The sequence below is a fragment of the Myotis yumanensis genome, unplaced genomic scaffold (assembly GCF_028538775.1).
Source record: "Myotis yumanensis isolate MYYU_CA2020_CCGP unplaced genomic scaffold, mMyoYum1.0.hap1 SCAF_21, whole genome shotgun sequence".
In the NCBI taxonomy this organism is placed as follows: domain Eukaryota; kingdom Metazoa; phylum Chordata; class Mammalia; order Chiroptera; family Vespertilionidae; genus Myotis; species Myotis yumanensis.
The window spans coordinates 13925168-13945808 of NW_027223772.1; the positions used below are offsets into that span (position 1 = coordinate 13925168).

Below are 20641 nucleotides of genomic sequence, written 5' to 3' on the forward strand. Positions count from 1 at the left end.
CAGAACTCCAATTTCACCACATTCTTTTTCTTCTTTTTTTTTTTTTTTCAATCCTCACCCAAGGATATTTTTCCATTTATTTTTAGAGAGAATGGAAGAGAGAGGGAAAGACAGAGATAAATATCAATGTGAGAAAAACACATCGATTGCTTGCCTCCTACATGCGCCCCGACTACAGCACTGGCTGGGGAGGAGGCTGCAACCAAGGTACGTGTCCTTGACTGGAAGCAAACCAGGGACCCTTCAGTCTACAGGCTGACTAACCACTGGGCCGAACCGGGTAGGGCATCACCACATTCTTTATATGGGCAGTCTCTTCATTGCAATTTACAAACTAGGATGCAAACAGGTAAGAGAATCCAGGAGACAATGAAGTCAAGACAGCTGACAGAGTGACAGTTGTAGCTTGGAAAGGAGAAGCCTAAGGAAAACACATCTCAGCTCCCTCAAGGGCTGTCACCTGGTGAGGAAGAGGTCAGTCCTGCAAGCCTCAGCCAGACGGCACGCGGTCATCAAGTACAACACAACCAGGGCCAGCACTGGACTGGCTCCTCCATTACATAGGAGCAGTCCTACTCTACGGGGCTATAGCTCATGTTACTGACCAACAGCAGCGGACAGCACTCCCCTCTGACTGGCTGGTCTGCAGTCGCATGTCTTTCCCATCCCCTGGGCTAGCACCGTGCCCACGCCCACCTCCAAAGCCATTCTCACTCTGGTTCTCCTGCCTTGAACATTCTCTCCCCACCCACTCAGATCTGGACAGTCTTACAGGACCCAGAAAATATCCCGCCCCTCTGTGAAGCCTTTCCTGACAACTCCAGCCCCCGCGAATCTCTCACCCAGTCATTCCTCCTTATTGAACATTTTTTCCCCCTAAGGAGCAACTTGACCTGCTCAACTGGATTGCAAGTTCCTTTTGGAAAATTGCCCTGCACCTCCTTCCCGATCTCCAATTCCTTCCAGAGGACAGCCATGCAATGGAGCCCTCAGAACATACTTGCTGCTACATTCCCTTCCCTGTCCTGTTTCACATGTCCGTGGGCTTTAATTAGCGGTGGGCTGGGGGCTGTTCAGGAGCTTGGCTTTCTGTTTGGAAACATCCTGGTGAAATCTGGCTACACGATATTTTAACTTAATAATGTTCACTCGTGGCTCTTGTTAAAGTTGATTTTTCTTACTGAAATTCTCCTGTAATTAGTTTTAATGAGAAAAGGCAGAAAAATGCCAAAACCGGTTTGGCTCAGTGGATAGAGCGTCGGCCTGTGGACTGGAAGGTCCCAGGTTCGATTCCGGTCAAGGGCATGTACCTGGGTTGCGGGCACATCCCCAGTAGGAGATGTGCAGGAGGCGGCTGATCGATGTTTCTCTCTCATCGATGTTTCTGACTCTCTATCTCTCTCCCTTCTTCTCTGTAAAAAAATCAATAAAATATATTTAAAAAAAAAAAAAGAAAAGGCAGAAAAATGAGAATTCATGGGTCTGCTAGTGATGCTACTGCTTAGGGCACAGCCTATAGACTTTGAGTGGGCTATGTTGTACACACCAGTCACAGAAACAACAATTACCAAGCAGCTCTTAAGAGAGCTTGAAATGTCCTCTTTGGAGTTAGGTTCTTAAATCCCAATACTGGACAAACAGGCCCACAGGTCCCTGCTGACCAGTGTCCTACAGCCACTGTGTCCCTGTAGCTTTGCATCTTAGTGTTTGTCACAGGCTCTTTCCCCAGGGAAGTCTCGGGAAGGATGGCTGCCCACCTTCCCCACAGTGCGTGGCCTGTCACACACGTGCAATCCCTCTGAAGGATGATTGCCTTGAAAAGCTGGACAACGGAATTCATCTTGGGTTCTCAGGGGCCCCAGTGCTGGGCATCTTGTAGGTTCCCGCTTAGTGTGAATTGAATTGATGAAAAGAAAGATGAATCCACAGAGCCATGGAGACCTTGAGGAGTGACCACTAACCTTGCCCTCATGGGAGAGACAGGAGGGAACAGATCCTGGTCTTGAGAGCTGACAGTTTCTAAGGTGGGATGGAGAGAGGGGCCCAGAGGGGGAGATTTGAGCAAGGGCCAGAGGAGCAACTGGTTGGGGGAGAACAAGTTGTTTCAGGCAGTGGAGTATTGGGGGTTGAGGGGTCAGGGATGAAGTACAAACCAGGAAAGTTTGTACCTCATAATAAGGAGTTTGGATTGCATCCCAAAAGTGAAGCAAACAACATAGAGCTTTTAATTAGAAAGATGAGATACATATTTTACATCAACAAATGATTCACCACATTAACAGAAAAAAGATAAAAAATATATATTTATCTTACTAGATGTAAGAAAAAAAAACCTTGAAAAAAATTCAACAACCATTCCAGACTTTTTTTTTTTTTAATTTGGAAAACTAGAGTTGCAGGAATTTTTCTTAACTTATGAAAGTGTGCATCATAGTAAATACCCTCCTCAATGGGTGAGTACGCGAGGCCTCACTCTGTAGCCGGGAGTGGAAAAGTGGCCTTCACCAATAAAATTATCTTTGTGCTCTAGGTCCTCCAAAGCCATAAGAACAGGATTAATATTAGCTACACTTGTACACACAGGCCAAAATATGTGCCCAAAGAGAAGATGCATGAAGAAGAATATTCATTACTTTATTAACTGTGAGAAATTGGAAACTACCTACATGTCTAACAACAGGAAACTGTTTGAAAATTATTAGCACATCCATATCTATAATAATAAAAGGGTAATATGCTAATTAGACTGGACATCATTCCAGACATCCTTCCTGATGAAACTGGGGCCAGAGGGAAGCCAGCCTGGGTACCGGGTACCTGCAGGTGGCTGGAGGAAAGCTAGCAGGGTCCTGGGTGCCTGCGGGTGGCCTGAGGGAAGCTAACCTGGGTTCTGGGTACCTGCCAGCAGCCGGAGGAGGGAAGCCTGAGTCCCGGGTGCCAGAGGGAAGCCGGTGCCGGCACCAGGGGGAAGGAAGGCCTACTCTTGCACGAATTTTCATGCATTGGGCCTCTAGGATTTGAATATTAAGCAAATGCCAAAAAGGAATGTAGCAGAACTATAGGTACTAATTTGAAAGATTTCCAAGTGAAAAGAGCAAGGCACAGAGCAATATATGTAGAACGTCTTGCTTTGTGTAACAGAAAGAAGTAAAAAGATAAAAGGAAGGAAGAAAAAGAAAATATAAATAGCAAACGGTTGAGGAAGATTATCTCTGAAAGGAAGGAAATTAGACTTATTGGGAGCAGAGTTGAGGGGAAACTGTTTGTGACATTTCAGTGAAACCATGTAATACTTTTCTCAAATTTAAAAAGAAGAGTCCTTCCCATCTGAAGACCAGTTAGTTTACTGTAACAATCACAGCCATAAATGATGAAAGTATGAATCAGGACAAGAGAAAAGGAAAAAAGAAAGATTTGAAGCCCAGTTGATTAAAAACAAATTAAGTGGTTGAGCAGATGTGATGGGTTTAGGGAAAGGAGGTACAATGGCTCTGCAGTCCCGACTGTGGGAAGTGGGTGAACGGTGACACCGCGAACTAAGAGACGGTGCAGGGGGAAAGTCATGAGTTCACTTTGAGACGTGCTTCACTTAAGACCACATGAAACAGTGGGTGGGTGTGTTGTACAGACAGTAAGGGATGCGGATCTGGGCTCACTGTAAGCCGCTGGCCTTTGGCCCATGACACTGGTCCAAGCCACCATCACCCCTTCTAATTGTCTCCTAATTGCCTCTATTTTCTTTCCTGCCTTTCCAATCTGTTCTCCATGAAGAAGATAGAATAATCTTTCCAAAAGTCTCCAGTGGCTTCCACTGCATTTGCTTGGCACTGGCCTCCCTCTTAGGACCTCTAATGCAATTAAGCTTCCCCTAATGCAATACACTCCAGCCAGCCACACTGGACACTCTCAGTTCCCATCCCCCTCCTGAAATGGACCCAAACATGCATACTCACGCACTAACACATCTGCACACCTGTTCCACCCATCATCCTGGACAATTCTCATGCATCATTTGGGGTTCCCTTTCGGCAGCTCTTTGGAGAAGCCATCCCTGACTTCCGCAGCCCACCACCAATGTGGTCCCCAGTTTTTTCTCTCCTCTGCTCCTCCACTGAAGCCAAAAGAGCAGGACACATGCCTACTTAATTCACCTTTGTCCCCATCCCCTGGCACAGGCCTCCTCGATAAACTCAACCAACACTAGTTAAAATATTGATTAGCACATTAACAGGAGTAAATTAATGAGTAGGGGCCTGGAGAGGTAAGACTGTTCACAAACCATCTGGAACCAGCAGTGAGAAGAAGAGAGGGCTGCACAGGGCCAAAAGGGGAAGCGTCTCCATTGCAGGTGCTGGGGCCTGAGAGACGCTGTGAGCCAGCAGTGCGGGCGCTGCGGGAGGGCAGACAGAGGCAGGGTGGATGGGGTTGGGGATTTTATAATTAGGGGCTCATGGAAGAATCTCTCCCAGTCACCGTCCATTTATCCGAAGCCAATTGCTGCATGTCGGCGTGGATAAGGAGAGGAAGTGAATGAGGAAGAAAGGGGTACGAGAGGGAAGAATGGGTGTGTGGAGGGAGGCTGTTTAAGGTGCAAGAGACCTAAGCGGGTCTAGCAAAATAAATTGTTAATTTTAAAGAGGTAATAAATACTTAAAACTTCAACACTCCCTGACCACCGTTGGCATTTTACTGTCATCTACACTCCAGGAGCTAACGCCGTGTTGCTGCACCCCCTCCGCCGCCAGGAGGCGGGGCAGTGGTTACTTCCACCACAGCGCCACAGAGCATGCGGTTTCTGTCCACAGAGCCAGGGGTGAACCGTGGGCCGGCACCCCAGCCCTGGGTCTTAGCCCCGGTGGTACACAGACAGGAGTGGGAGTGGGGGCCGTGGAGCAGAACCTTCCCTCGGACCATCACTTGATGAATCTTACCTTCCCCTCCCCCGTGAATAAATAAGACTCTACAAACAAGGTTTTATGTATCCCAGCGTTGCTACTTCCAGTGGAAAACCCCAGCTCGGTTCTTTAGACAGTACAGCCACCATGGCCTTGCAAACAGCAAACCTTTAAAAGGTGGTGTCTCCAACCAGAGGGTGGTCTGGACAGGGCTGGAGAAGGTGAGGGGGCAGGAAGGGCCAGAGGCAGCCAAGCTGAACAGGCCCAGCTTCCAGCAGTCACGTGGACGTGGACAACAGACAGAAGCTTCTCAGCATGTAAGCCAGGACACTCGGGTGCTCGGCGGCAGCTCCTCTGGCCCAGGGCCCAGACCCCCTGACCACAGATCGTCCACCCAAAGCCTGGCCTCCTGAGAGGGCCCAGCCCAGGCTGCTTCCTCTCTAGGAAGCTGCACTCTCCTCCTCTCTAAGTTGCTCTAGGTAACAAATAGACACACACACCAAAACCCCTTTTTAAAATCCTGAGGGCAACCTTAAACCGAGGAAGCTGCATCTGTAAACTGTTATTCTTATTTACAAATTAGAAAAACAGCTCATGGCAGTTCCTTTCAGTGGTAACACACCTGAACCTAGAAAAACACCTGTCTTCCGTCCTGGCCTGTGTCCCTGGCTGAGCTTCCGGATCACGGACACAGACAGTGGCCACCAGGGGCTCGCTCCTACCTGGGTGACTGCGTCAGGTGTGGGGCCGCATTCCTGGAGGCGTGGGGGCCGCCACTCCAAGCCAGTGTACGTCCAGCACAAACCCCCGCCACCCTTACCACGTGTCTCCGTGTGAGCAGGGGTCATAGTTCATCTGTCTCATGCCCTGGGCCCTCGTTCGATGTCCACCCACAGTAAACCTGAACAAATGTTTGAGGAATTTTTAAATGGTTTTCCATCGGGCACCCACAGGAGAGATGAGGCAATCTGAGATTCTTCCAGGCCAGCTGTTTCCTAGCTTCTCTCCCTCGTCTCCATTATTCCAGGGAGTCTGAATCTCCATAAGTGTTTGGGGTCAGCTGGTGGTCACTCTAGATACGACTTCAAGAGTGTGTGCATTCACTTGTGAGGTTCGTGTCTTGCGTCAACGTGGCTGGGCCCGAGACGCCCACTATTTGATGAAACCTGACTCGTTTCTGCGAGGATGAGGTAAATCAATAGACTGAGCAACGCAGATTACCCTCCCCGTGTAGGTGAGCCTCACCCGATCAGCTGAAGGCCTGGATAGAATAAGGCTGACCTTCCCCCAAAGACCAGAATTCTTCCTGCCTAATGAATGGTCTTCCAGCTGCGATACGGCCTTTCCCCGCCTCCAGACTCAACCGGAAACAGGGGCTCCTCCTGGGTCTTGAGCCTGCAGATCCGGAGGCTCGGCCGCCTGCATAACCATGGGAGAATCCCCCCAAGCAAATCTCTTCTACACAGATGCCCTTCTCCGCTCCCTTCCTCTGGAGAACCGGGGAGTGCACTAACGTTAAAGTAATTCGGGAGGACAGCCACTTCTGAAAGGATGGCCTTGTTGCTAGAAGGGCGCCTGGGCCGGGAGGGAGGGGGACCCCCGTGGAGACTGAGCAGGTGAGGCTCCCACCCCGTCACCTCAGGCTGCCCAGTGTCACCACCGCTGACTCAGGGTGCTCCGCCTCCTCCCAGCATTCCCAGGACTCCGAGCTGCAGCGCTACGCGTGCGCTGCCATATTTGGAACTGCTATTAAGCCCAATCTGCAACGTATTCATCAAAAACTTGAGTTCTGTCTGAGCACTGAGGCAGAAGGCCCCATGGCCCTGCACACGTTGGGGAGGCAGGGGTGCAGAAGGGGTGCTGATGGCCATAACCCGACCCTGTTGGAGCTGGGTGCAGGGTGCCTACAGGCTCCTTAGACCATTCTCATTGATTTTGATGTCGACATGTTTTGTATGCTGCATGTATGTTTGAAAAATCTCCATAACAAATGTTGACATTTTATAAAGGAAGGTTTACTAAAGAACCAGCGGGTGGCATCGCAAGCATGCAGACTGCGAAGCAAGAGAAGGTGGACAGGCGGTGTCTGGGGTTAGAGTCGGGGGCGTGGGTCCATCCTGGCGTGGAGCCCAGCGTCCCAAGACTGTTCCTCTGGCCATTCCCACCTCATAGGAAGGATTCAGTGCTGGGGACGATGCTGTTCAACCCCACACCTCCCCCAGGACCCCGGGGCAGGCTCCTTTCCTGCTGACAGGCTGTGGGAACAGACTGAGCAGCAACTTGCTGCTGGGGAAGCTCAGAGGGTCCAAGCTGAGACCAAGAGAAAGGAGATGACAGGGGGACTGCCAAGCTCTACAGGGTAAAGGCTCTTCAGGACCCCACGTGGCACGGCCAGCAGTCCCAAGTGTGCACACACTGTCCCCCGGCCGGAGGGGACCTGTCCCTGAGGGCCAGCTCGTCACACAAAGAGCATGGGGAACAGCCCTGCTTTCATGGTTTTAGCCCAACAGGTGAGCACGGGGGTCGCTCCGTGGGGGAAGCGTCGGGGGCTGGGTTACGTGCTATTTCCCCTGGGCACCAGGCTAAGGGCCAGCTCTTCAACAGGCAAGAACCAGGCCGTGATTCTCGCAGGTTTTATCTGGGCAAGTGGCATGAGCAATGTTTCATATTTGCAAAGCGAAAAGCAATCATATTAAACACGTCATCCATAGTCTAGAAGCCAAACAATCAGCGTGAATGGGATTTGATACACGGGGTTTGAATGACATTGTTGCTTCTCTTTGTGCCTACTCGGGAGCCGGAAGTGAGGAAAGGTGCCTTGAGGATGTTCACTTTGGGAAACAACACATTCAGATGACACTCCAGGATGGCTCCGGATCTGAGGTGGGCAGCATGCAAGCAGCGAGCTCTGAGCATGTTTCTCAGAAAGCCTTGGCTTGGAGGGCTTTGGTGATTCCGATCCTGCCAAGGGCATCGGGGACCCAACAACAAGGTGAGGCTCAGCTCCACCCTCAGCTCTCCCTTCTGCCGGCTCCCAGTTCCCTAGTTTCCTGCAGGAGCCTGGCATCATGGCCAGAGTCCCCGGACGCCGCTGCAAGGTGGTGGGCTGGCAGACAAGCTGTGCAGCAGCAAGGCCAGGCTGAGCCCAGATCCCAGGGCCAGACTCCACAGATGCACTAGCTACCTCCAGCCTCGGGCAAGTGAGATGTGAGAAAATGCCAGAAGGGAAGCTCCCACCCCCATTCCCTGCGGCTGCTGTCCCTGGAGCCCTGAGTCCTCATCTCTGAAGGAGAAATCCCCACCTTTCACAGCACTGCTGGGGCCTCTGAGGTCAGTGCAGGGGGTTTGAGCAGACAAGAAAGGCAGCCACTGGTCCTCTCCTGCCAGATCCTGCTACCAGGCTTTATCAGACCTTCCCCAAACACATGACATATGCTCCAAGACAACACAGTGAGGAGGGAGAGGAGCAGGAAGTTTACTTTTCAGAAGATTAACTTTCATCAGCAGCTTATCTTTCAGAATTATTTTCTTTTAAACTTGAATATAAAAGAAATGGATGATATAATCAGGTATTTTAATGTGGCATTTGTGATTTTCTAACAAGAAAGAAAACAGTACCCAGCATGTGTGGCTCAGTGGTTGAGAGTTGACCTATGAACCAGGAGGTCACAGTTACATTCCTGGTCAGGGAACATGCCCAGATTGCAGACTCAATCCCCGGTGTGGGGTGTGCAGGAGACAGCCAGTCAATGATTCTTTCTCATCACTGATGTTTCTCTCTCTCTCTCCCTCTCCATTCCTCTCTGAAATCAATAAAAATATTTTTTAAAAGAAAAGAAAAGCCGAAACCGGTTTGGCTCAGTGGATAGAGCGTCGGCCTGCAGACTGAAGGGTCCCGGGTTCGATTCCGGTCAAGGGCATGTACCTGGGTTGCGGGCATATCCCCAGTGGGAGATGTGCAGGAGGCAGCTGATCGATGTTTCTCTCTCATCGATGTTTCTAACTCTCTATCTCTCTCCTTTCCTCTCTGTAAAAAATCAATAAAATATATTAAAAAAAAAAAAAGAAAAGAAAGAAAATAGCGACAGTGCAGTCATCACAAGTTGTTCATGTGTGTGTGGTGTGGTGTGTGTGGAAGGAGTGTATGTCGGGGGGGTGTAGGGTTGCAGGGAGCATGGTGTGTGTGTATGTGTATGGTCTATGGCATATATGGGGTGTGTATGGTGTATGTGTGTGTTATGGGTATGTGTGTATATTTGTGTGTTATGTGTAAGGTGTGGTGTGTGTATGTTATGGTGTGTGATGTATATGGTATATGTGTGTGTTGTGGGCATGTGATGTGTGTATGTGTGTATGTTTGTATTGTGTGGTGTGTGCTGTGTTTGTATAGTGTAGTATGTGTGTGATATTTCCAGATCAAATTAAGAATTCTGTCTATTAATCTCAAAGGAATATTTTAAACTATTTTTCAAACCATTTGGACAATATTTACATGTAAGCCACCCATATTATGAGAGTTTTCAATAATCTTAAGAAAAAATTCAACTCTTAAAGTTCTACATTACATCAAGGAATAATTTTTTAATCTAGAATTAAAATAAATGTTAATCAATCCCACCATACAGTATATGCAGGCTGTCTTGGAAATAATTTGCTGACGACTGTTTAGTGTGGCCTCTGCTCACAGTTACAGAAGGAAGTAGTGCTAAGAAAAAGAAGATTTAAGATATTTTTCTAGACACAGAGGCAAGTGTCTATAAAAATGCAAACTAAGAATAAATAAGTTTTAGAGTAAGTGCAGCTTATAAAGACCATCTACAAAGAGCAATAGAACATTTATAAATAAGTGAGTAATTTATACCACCCTAATATCATCAGATTCACACACACAAAAAAAATAATAACTTTTAAAGAGTTCTTGTAAGAGCAAGGCCATCATTCCAAAAGGACAATCGGCAACCAGGAAGAGTGCAGTGGCTCTTTGGTAAATTCTCCTGAAAACAGCCCGTGCCTGAGACTGTCGGTGACGGCGGGCACCGTGCAGGCCGTGGACCTGGCGCAACCCACTCTCACTCGGCTGAAGTGCTCGGTGAGCACCACCGGCACTTTTCCCACGGCCTCTGGACTCCTGCCGTGAGCACTCCAGTCGATCCTAAGTCTGGTCACTTCTTACCCTGTTTTGCATCTGTGGTGTGATGTGATATAAAGAGAAGCTCTTCTTTTGGGGACCCCCAGAACTGAGGGCTCACCCCTGTGCAGCCCACAGTGTTGCCTCCCATCAGGCAGGGTCAAGGCTGCACCTCAAGGCCATGCCCGTCTTCAGACAGCTTTTTACCTCTGCCAGTGGCCGTCCTTAAGAACTGACCCCCAGCTGCTTTCCTTCCTGAACCGCTTGCTCTGTGGGCCTGTGGGTGTGCATGTGTGGTGTGCATGTGGTGTGTGTGGTGCCCCTCAATATGGCCTTTGAAACCTGCTAAAGACCAGCCGCAGCCCCCAGGGGCACTTGGGGTCCTAGCCAGCTTGGATTCTCAGGCAATAGAATTTGAAGGTGAGCAGCAGCGTGATCAATACTTTATAGTTCTATCAGCTTTCTGGTACAAATTTAAAATAGTTCCCAAATGGAGTTGTAACGAAAATATTCATTCTTCTTTGTTGCTGGATTTTCCTTTCCTGTCTGTCAAGGCCGTATTTTCTTGTTCTTTCCCTTTCATGTCACCAAAAGAAAAAGCCAGTGTCAGGGGTGGTGGGGGTGGGGGTGGGGGGTACAAAGGTTTGTACCTGGAGGCTGTGTGTGTCCAACCTTCCTCATCCGCTTTAAACCTGTACAGCCTCTCTAACTGGAATACCACCTGCTCTTCCAAAGATGCTCCACGCCTGCCAGGCCTCCGTGTTTTACAGTTTCTACTTTACTGAATTAAGTTGAAATATTTTGGAATAATAAATCTGTGTTTAATATCGTAAAATTCTAGGCAGGTATTTCTATAAGTGAGAACTATGCTTATACAGCACATGAATTTTCCAGGAAACCGAAAATCATTTGGGAGTTTTGCTCAATTTAGAAATAAATTTAAATCAAGATTAATAGCCTTGGCTGGTTTGGCTCAGTGGATAGAACATCGTCCTTCAGACTGAAGGGTCCCAGGTTCCATTCTGGTCAAGGGCACATGCCTGGGCTGCAGGCTTGATCCCCAGTGTGGGGTGTGCAGTGTAGGAGGCCCCAATCAATGATTCTCTGTCATCATTGATGTTTCTATCTCTCTCCCTATCCCTTCCTCTCTGAAATCAATAAAAATATATTTTTTAAAAGAATAATAAGTTCTTTCCCAAACCCTAAGCCTTTAGATTTTACAAGTGATGTACAGTGATGTTGAAAGATGACCCCTTTCTATCTACCAGAGATCTTTACAAGCAAGGATGCCAATAAAACTATTCACAAATCAGCAAGAGGACTAATTCTTTTTCAGTTTTGTAATTTTTTTCAAGAAAGTATGTTCATGGTTTTATGGAAATGTGCACCGACAGAGGGCCACGGGATCACATGAGCCAGGCATGTGCGCGTTGGGCCTTTGCTGTGGGATTTTAAAGCTCTCCTGGGCAACCTGAGCCTCTCGCCCCACGACTCCACTGTTCACCGCTGAGGACCGACCAGGTGACAACACACGCGCTGCCCAGCCATGCAGTGCAGCCCAGGTCACTGCAACCCTTTCCTTGAGGCCCCACAAAGCAGACCCAGCTCTCCACCTGTTTCAGTAACTGCTGCTGGGGCGTCACAACCTCCAGCAACAGGACGGGCGGCAGGGCACTTTCACTCCTCATACAGCAAGAGCAAAGCACTTAGCCAAGATGAATGATTTTTTTTTAATGGTTTCTTTTTAAAGGAAAACTTTAAAGGCAAAATTTTGAGAATTTTCCCTCCACTTGAAAATTACCCTCTCCATTCAACATGACAGATATAGAAAGCTTCGCCTGGTTGATTTGTCTATTTTAACTGTAGCTTTTTTTTTTTTTTTTTTTTTTTGAGATAGCAGTTATACTAATAACTGGAAGTAATATATTCCGGTATCACTGCTTCAACCCAAAGCTGTCGGGGCGCTTTGTTTGGTTTGGTTTTTGGTTTGGTTTGGTTTTGGCTCCTGGTTATATATTTTAAAGAAGGAATACAAGAAAAATCTTTTCTGCTATAACAAATTCAACCAGATGTGCATACTTTATGCTGATCTACGTGCCTTTTGTAAAATATATTAACCAATTTGCAGAGCTACTAGTAAACTGAAGAAAAATTAAACAGCAGCTTTTCAGGCCCCACTTTTAACACTGATAATCACATTCCTTTTTGGTGCTTTTTAGATAGTTAAAGATAATCCACAAAGTTAACTGTTTCTTTTAACATTTTGGTTCCAAAATTACCAAGATACAACATTTTGCTTGCAGTTGTGATTTGTTGAATTTTTAAACTAAATCTGCTGCCGGTCCGCACAGAGGAGGCGGCCTGGCCTGCGGGTGCCTCGGTGGGCAGCGCAGTGGGGACAGATTTGTTTCTCATTTCTTTTTAAATAAAAAGTGGTGCCTTGGGGTGACCAGACTGAAATAATGCACCCCTGCCCCACCCCTTGGCCTGGAGATCTGTCCGGACGTGGGCCAGCCCTTTGCAAGAGGGGGGCAGGCCAGGTGGTCCGTGCAGGGTATTTGTTACTTAAATATCACAAAATACTTGCATAAGGGAGGGGTTTTATAGGCCACATCGGACACAGTGTTATAATTCCTTGTGTTGGAGGGGAAATCTTTCCAGATCCTGCAGCTCAGCCCCCTCATTTGTTGAACTGGAAGCTAGTGGGGTGGGGAGGGGGACAGTCCCAAATTTTCCTTCTGCTGCTGTAAACCAAAACCTTTCGGTGTAATGGAGGGCAGACACCAAAGAAAACCCTGCTGGGTGAGAAAGTACAGCCTGTCTTATATAAAGCGAGACAGCATTCCCTGCGCCACGAGAGGCTGGAAATGCTGGCCGCAGGAACCGAAACCAGCCCCCTGCTGCCTGGGCAAGCACAGCAGAGGCCGGGCCACCGACATGCTCATCACGGCTGCCCAGTTCTTCCCAGTGTGTTCACCGCGTCCTAGGTAGGCCTGGCGCACAGTTCCCAGGCACAGGGCCATGCCAGAGGGGCACTGGCCGGACACTTGGCAAAGCGAGGTGGTGAAGCTATGCCAGAGAAGTGCGGCCAAGGGAAACCAGGGCAGAGTGAAGTCACCGTTTTTAAACCTTCTCCCAACGGATGGCAGCGGGCGCGTTTGTGGTGCCCGGTGCCCGCTGCCAGGAGAGCTGGCTGCGAAAGAGTGCGCACCTCCCGGCCTGCAAGGAGACCCACCCGGAGCGGACGCGCCCGCACCCGAGCTTCCCCACCCGGCGGCCCGCGCCCGCACCCACCTTGACGACGTAGGTGACTCCGGCCCCCAGCACCTGGTCGCTGGCGGGGGGCGCGCGGGGCGGCGGCTCGTCCCCGGGCCGACCCTTCCGGGCGGCGCGCATGGCCGGGGCGCGGGGGCCGGGGGGCGCGCTGCCGTCCGGGGCGGCCAGGCTGGGCGCGCTGCAGCTGCCCGAGAGCCGGGCGCCCGCCCGCTCCCTGGCCGCCGACAGGCCGCGGAGGCCCGAGCTGGCGAGTTTCAGGTGGGACACCTTGTGGAGCAGGTGACCCAGGCTGCCGGAGCCATCGTCCGGCGCCCTGCGCAGCGCGTCTCCGGACACCAGGTAGGGGGCCGCCGCCGCGGGGGCCGCGCGCGCCGCCGAGACCTTGCTGCCGCCGCTCACCGACAGGTTGTGCAGAAGGTCATCGACCGAGGTCACCGAGTCATTCCTGAAGCGGTTGTATTTGGTGCGTGGAAGCATGCCCCTCCGTGGGCTCGCCGCATTCGCCCGGGTGCTGCAGGTGCGGGCGCGGGCGCGGGGTGCCGCGCATAGCAGGCGTGCCGCGGTCCCCAGAGCAGACTCGGCGGCCCAGACGGCGGCGGGGTCCGGGGTGCGGGCGGGGGCGCCGGCCTCCCACCGCTAACGCCCCGAGCCGCCGCGGCCGCGCAGCCCGGACCCCGGACCCGGCTGCCGAGGGCGGCGCGCTCGCTTTGCAAAAGTCATAGTTTCCTCTGCTGAGCGCCCAGCTGCTGCTCGGGCTGCTCACAGCAAAAGCGTGACTCACTGTGAGCGGAGACCCTTCTCAACAAAGGCTCGGTGAGCGCTGCAAATCACTTCCTGCGGGGAAAAGAGAGAGAGAAGAACAAGAAAACCTCATACACCCACCAGCACGCCAGAGCCAATCAGTTCTCACATTTCCTTTTTCTACCTTCCCAGCTCTTTCTTTCCAACCTTTGATTTTTCACCTCCCCTGCCTCCCCACGTAGCTTTTGCACCAGAGGTAAGCCCAGTCTCCCCGGATGAGCAGAGGAACTTCCTGGAGCCCATGCCTCTCTGCCAGGACTCTCTCTTCCACAGCCCTTCTGTGTGAGCCTGTAAGATTCTGACAGGGATGCGTTAAAATGTGACGAAGGCTTTTTAAGAATAAGCTCTCCAGCAGATCCTCATGAATTCTGATTTGGAAAGCAAACAGGGATTGTTAAATAGCAAAATAAAAAATAAGAGAGAGAAATATTCACTCCCAAGTGAACATAAAATACCAATTTTCTGGGGTTTTCTTCTCAAATCAACAGTGCAGCCATGACAAGTGTCTTTGTGGCAATGCAATTCCCCAAAAAAGAAAAGAAAAGAAAATCTGCCTGTGAACTTGTGCACAGAGAGGTTAGGACCCTCCCCTGCCGGCGGGCGGCAGTCTCAGGGGGGCTCAGTCGGAAACCTACCGCCAAGAAAAGACGAGTGCTCCCCCGTGAAGGCAGCAGGCTCCAGAAACCCCCTCCAGGGGGGCTGTACTCGAGCCTTTATTCCACCTGCGTGTGCTGAAGCTCTGGGAAAATGCTAAGAAACGCTGCAAGTACATGTCAGTGTCCCTCAGCTGCAGCTCACAGCCCTACAGTAAGGGAGGGGGTGCAGCTGCTCCCACCCACTACACATCAAATCCACGGGAAATGCCTTCCTTTCAGGAGTCAGACATGGGCTGCAGAACTGCACAGGCCTCCTTCCTCTCAGGAGAGCAGGGAATGGGAAGCCCCGGGAGAGCTGCGGGGCTCGAACCCTCCACTGCTGCCCCCATGGGCTCCACCCTCGCCAGCCATTGATAGCCTGCCCAGCACCATGCTGCCCAGCACCATGGCCCGCTCCCTGTCCACATTTCCAGCTGCCTCTGTGCCAGCACATGAATTTACCTCTCACACACTATCAGGTCACCCTGCGTCTTCTCACACCCACGACTGGACATGTGACACAGGACACACCGAGGCTTGAAGAGCTCTGTGGAGCAGCTGTAACTGGTGCCCCCCAGGTGGGCCACTGCTGGGCGCAGGAGCACAGGGGAGCAGTGGCTCCCAGCCGCTGGCGCAGGCCTAGGAGGACCGGCAGCTCTCATCTTTTCCCTTCCCCTTGCTTGCATAGCAACAGCAAATGCACACCCCATAGGTGATTGGGATGGCTATCAAAGCCCCCCCAAAATCTAAAGCGGAAATGCCCTCTCATTCGCAAACCCTGATCTTTAGACAAAAACAGCAAAATGTGAATGAAATGCTGTTTGTGTGAATGAAAGGGCTAGCGAAGGAGCCAGCATTTCTGTGAATGAAGCCGGGCCTTGCAGCCGGTGCCAGGCAATCCCTGGTTCCAGGGGCCTCAGCCAATGAGCAGCCGCCGTGATGACTCATTCAACAAAGGCTTGCTCAATAGTGGAAGGTTCCATTTCAATCAAAGGCGGGATCTTTCATCCAAAGGCAGTGTTGGGAGGGAAAAAAGAAGAAAGCTAGCCTGGTCACAAAGATGCCGGGAGGAAGTGCCCGCCGCCTCCCTTACACAGAGAGGAAAAGCTGGTTTTTCAAGGAAAATAAAACACCACTGGGCGCCGGGTAGCTGTGAACAGGACTGCCCTCTTGGAGGTGAGCTGTACCCCTGACTTTCATTCAACCATTCATTTACATCGCGAGCAGCCATGAATGTGCCATCCAGTTCAGCATTTATTATGAATGCACAGTGAAGGCACATTCAAAACCTCGGAGCTCGCCTGCATCCTTTTTGTGAAAGGAATATAGAACACGCCTGCACGTCAAGTCTCCAAGAAGAAAAAAAATCCAAAGCTAGACATTAACCCTCAGCCAACCGGAGACAATTTTTTTTTTTTTTACTGTGATGAGGCAAATGGGAGGAATTGGCCATTTTTAAATATAAATAGTAATGTAAGTGTACCAAATGTAAAAAGATATATCATCAAAGAGGGTGATTAACAGTCCAGGAGCACAATGGCACAGTGAAACCTCACTTCTCGGGAAGAAACCCCAACGGCAGCTCAGCACCAAAATAGTAGCCGCCAGCCCAGCCCAGCCAGGAGCCCGCCCCTCCTCCCGGGACAGCCCCGTGGGCCTCCCTGGGCTGTGCCTGCTTATTTTAGAGGCCACCCTCCCCCCCCCCCCCCCCCGCCCCCCGCAAAGCCTGACTGTCTGCTTTACCAGCCTGAGACAACGCAGAGGAGGAGGATAGGTGAAAATTTCATAGTCTGGCAACACAAAGAAAACAGAAAAAAGGAAACCATTATTAAGTCAGCCTGAGACTCCAGAAAGCCAGGCAGCCTGGGTCCTTTCCATAGCCTTTCCAGGTTATTGAAGTTTCCCTTTTTAAATCTATTAATTTAAAAGTGTGTTAATGCCTGCCCGGTGTTGCTCAGTGGTTGAGTGTTGACCTATGAACCAGGAGGTCATGGTTTGATTCCCAGTCAGGGCCCATGCCCGGGTTCAGGCTTGATCCCCAGTGTGGAGTGTGCAGGAGGCAGCCCATCAATGATTCTCATCATTAATGTTTCTCTCCCTCTCCCTTTTTTTCTCTGAAATCAATAATAAAAAATTTTTAAAAAAAACATTTAAAAAGTATATTGGTTTTTTATTTCTACCTTAACCACACAGTCAGTGTTTAAAATGGCACAACCGTATTACCTCCCAGTGCTTTAGGTCCGAGGTCCAACATGGTCCCCAGGATAGTTCAGGGAGAGGGAGGGCTGCTTTCCTCCGGGGGCCCTGGGAGAAGCCCGAGCCTGGCCTTTCCCCGCTTCAGAGGCTGCTCGTGCTTGCCTGATGAGGGCTCATGAGCTGGGCCCTGGGGAAGGCGCTTTGCCCCCAGAGGGTTTCATTCTATCGAGACAGGCAGAAAGTCTAAAATTAGCATCAAAACATAGTGCAATGCTAAGGGGACTTTTTAGTGTGTGGGAGACACAGACACTGCCCAGAGGGGAATGTGCTGAGCTTGGCCTCAGGATGTCGGGGTGACTGCAGCGGAGTTTAGCGGAATTGCTAGGGTCTCCCCGGCAGAGGAGGGGAAACCCAGGAGGAGAGACTGTGTGGGGAACAACTCAAGGCTGAGCCACCTTGGTGTTTCCAGGAATCCCATGTAGAGTGTTGATTTAGAGGAGATACTCGGAAGCCAAGCCACTAGAAGACCCGGCCAGGAGGGTCCAAGATTAACACATAACTCACTTGAGATGCCTGGGGAGGCCTGCAGGGGCTGGAGAATGTGGCCCAGTCCAGTTTGCATTTGATGCTGGATGCCTTGACAGTGACATGGGGCAGCTGTGGGGAGCCGAGAGGGTAGTACATAACAGTACAGTGGACAATGATGAGCTCTTGAAAGAAGGCACTGGTGGAGGGACCGGAAGGAGGGGGATGGGTTCAGGATGCAGTGAGAAGGTAAAATGACCTGAATGACAGGGATGGAGGAGGGGCCGGGGTCAGGCTTCTTGTCTGGAGACAGAGCTGGGATAGAGTTTAGGGTATAAGATGTTTTTTAGGGACCAATCTCCATGGAAGGTAGGAGGAGGCCACGGGACAGGGATAAGGAGAAGTGGGGCTGTATGAAGCCACACGTGCCATCCCCCTGGGGCCTGAAGGGCCCCCTTGCCCTTTCACTCCTCACTCCTCATTCATTCAGCTGCCCCAGGAGCAGGGCCTCCAGCCAAGTGGTCTCTGCCTGAGCTCCCAAAGGAGTGAACAGTGGGAGCCACCTGCACATCACACCCAGCAGGTGGCCTGCTGTGGAGCGGGGGCAGGGCCCTCTTCACCTCCTGGGAGAGGAATGAAGAGCAAAGGCCAGGAGTCTGACTTGGATAGTGAGGCTGAGTGAGGCTCACCCCTTAGGACGAAAGGCACAGGCAGCAGAGGAAGGGGAGGGGTGAGTCTGAATGCCTGTGCGGGCTGGGCGCTGTCATGAGGATGTGTGTGCTGAGGAGCAGACAGGGCCAGAGGTTGGAATTTGAAGGTCGTTGGTGTGCAGGTGAAGTTGAGCTCTGCAATGACCCGTGTAAGCTTAGGAAGGAAGATCAGCAAGAAGGAATTGGAGGAAACACCAACCTTCCCAGATGGGAGCTCAGGAAACATGGTTAGGACTGGGAGAATGCATATGGAAACTGATTTGGTGGATGCCATGTTTTCAATCTGCTTGTGCTGCCGTAATAAAATCGCCACAGACTGGGGCAGCTTTAGCAACATTTATTCCTCACAGTTCTGGAGGCTAGAAGGTCATGATCAAGGTTAGTCTGCTGTGAACACACTTCCTGGTCCACAGACGCTGTCTTCAACCTTGTTCTCACATTGCAGAAGGGGAGGAGGATCTCTGGGCTCTCTTTTATAAGGCACTGATTCCACCCTCGTGACTACCCACCTCCCAAAGGCCCATCTCCAAATGGGGTTGGGTTTCAGCATAAGAATTTCAGAGGGACACAAACATTGGTTTCGAGAGAAAATCAGTGATGGTTAGCAAGAGCAGCAGTGCCATTGTCACTGCTTTGTTTGGGCACCCCCATGTGCCAAGCAATGTCATCTCCTTCAGACCTCGTGACCTCTGAGATACAGTGTACATCCCACTCTGCACAGGAAGAAACCGAGGAGCAGAAGGTTTACAAAACATGCCAGGACCACCCAATATCAGGCGCTGGCCAGGCCATGTGACTCACATCCTCACCCCATTCAGAGAGCGTGAGGAGGTGCATGCTGAGAATCACTGCTGGATGTGGTGGTCACCCATCACTGGGCACCTCACAAGGATAATAAAGAGGTCACAGGATGGTGCCAACTGAACAAAAAACAAGTAAATGAATGAAAAAAATCATACTTTTTAGAAGACTGAATGAAACAAAAGAGAAGACAGAGGCCAATAGCTGGAAGTGCAGCCGAATATAGAGCAGGTGATGGAAGTTAGGGGTGTGTTTAGAGCAAGGAGTAGAAAAACATGGAGAATGGAGCTGCAGGAAGGAGGGAGTGAGGGTCAAGTATGGGGAGAGAGCGGAACTGAGGAGCAGATCATCTGGGGTTGAGTAGGAAAAAGGTGGTTCTAAGGCAGAGACCTTAATGAGGTGGAGTTAAGGAAGTCCAAAGGACGGTGACACACCAAGCATTCCTAAGAACCATTAACCATTCCACACTTAGGGCTGAAAGAACAGGCAGGCAATTGAATCTCTAAAGCTATGGAATTCCAGCTGGAATTTTAGGAGAGGGGGCCTACCACAGGGAGAACTCAAGTTGAAGGTAACTTTATTTTGGAGAAATAAAGTTACAGACTGAGGTGGAAGCAATATGAAGAGGGAACAAGGAAGAAATACTCAGTCTCTGTCCCCACTCCCCAGTCCTCTGTTGGTGCCTCCCGTTATCCAACCCCACTGGAAGCCAGAGGTCCAGGATTCTATGATGCGGAGCAAGGAGACAGCCTCCCAGACACACCACAGGCTAGGCAGGGCGGGGGGTGGAGAGGGTGGTTGTTAGACCAAGGCCGCTATAGTGAGTGTGTCTGTTTTCTCTGTAAAATAAGAGCAAAGGCTGTACTTAAAAAGTGAGAGGTGTCTGTGAAAGGAAGGAACTCAAGTTGAAGGTGTACATTTAGAATGACAGCCGAGGGGAACAGAGAATACTGCTGACAAGTGAGGAAGAGTGAAAGCATCACTGCAGGGTGTGATTCCCTCTAAAAGTGCCCCCTGCCTATGTACTAGCTGGAAGGAAGCAAATCGTTAGGTAGACGGCCCATTCGAGATGCAAACAGCAGAGAGAGGGGGAAGAGAAGGCAGGCTAACAGGAGTGGGCAGAGGAAGGACAGAGATGGAAGTGTCCTCTGAAGAAAGATCAAAAGAGACCCTGTGGTCTTGAGGTCCTAGGAAGGTGGCAGCCTGAATCCTCAGGGATGCACATCTGAGGGAAGTGGAGAGAGCAGCTGGTCCCTGATGGTGCCACAGAAGCACAGAAAGCTGGGAAAGATTGGGGTCATCCTGGGAGGAGGTTGGGAATGAAAGGGAGTTCATTTTGCAAGACAATGTGGGAAGGGGTAGGGTGGCTGAGCACTGGGGGAAGAGAGCATGAGAGCACAGGATGTGTGGAAGGAAGAATCATGAGCCACTCATAGAACATCTGATGGGGAGGGAGGAGTTGGGGCCAGACCAGGGTGGCAGATTTTCTTCTGCAGAGACTCCCAGGTGTTTATCGCCCACCCTCCACCCCCGGGTGTAGAAATGTCTGTGGAATAAGAATACTCTGTAACAGGACACCCAGTGGTGGGAAACCTGGGGACTGAAACCTGCGTGGCCCACTGCTTCAGCACCAAGGACAGCTCCTGTTGACTGGACCAGGTTCCTGTCCTCAGA

At 50.7% G+C, this 20641-nt stretch overlaps 1 protein-coding gene across 1 annotated transcript in view; it reads right to left on the bottom strand.

Annotated features, from left to right (window-relative positions):
• SHC3 (SHC adaptor protein 3) overlaps nt 1–13921 on the bottom strand; it is a 148555-nt gene extending 134634 nt beyond the window's left edge. Inside the window, exon 1 of the mRNA XM_070400816.1 lies at nt 13318–13921. Within this exon, the coding sequence (XP_070256917.1) occupies nt 13318–13776 (459 nt within the window). The 5' untranslated portion in view covers nt 13777–13921. The remainder of the gene's footprint in view (nt 1–13317) is intronic.
• Nucleotides 13922–20641: the final 6720 nt, after the last annotated feature.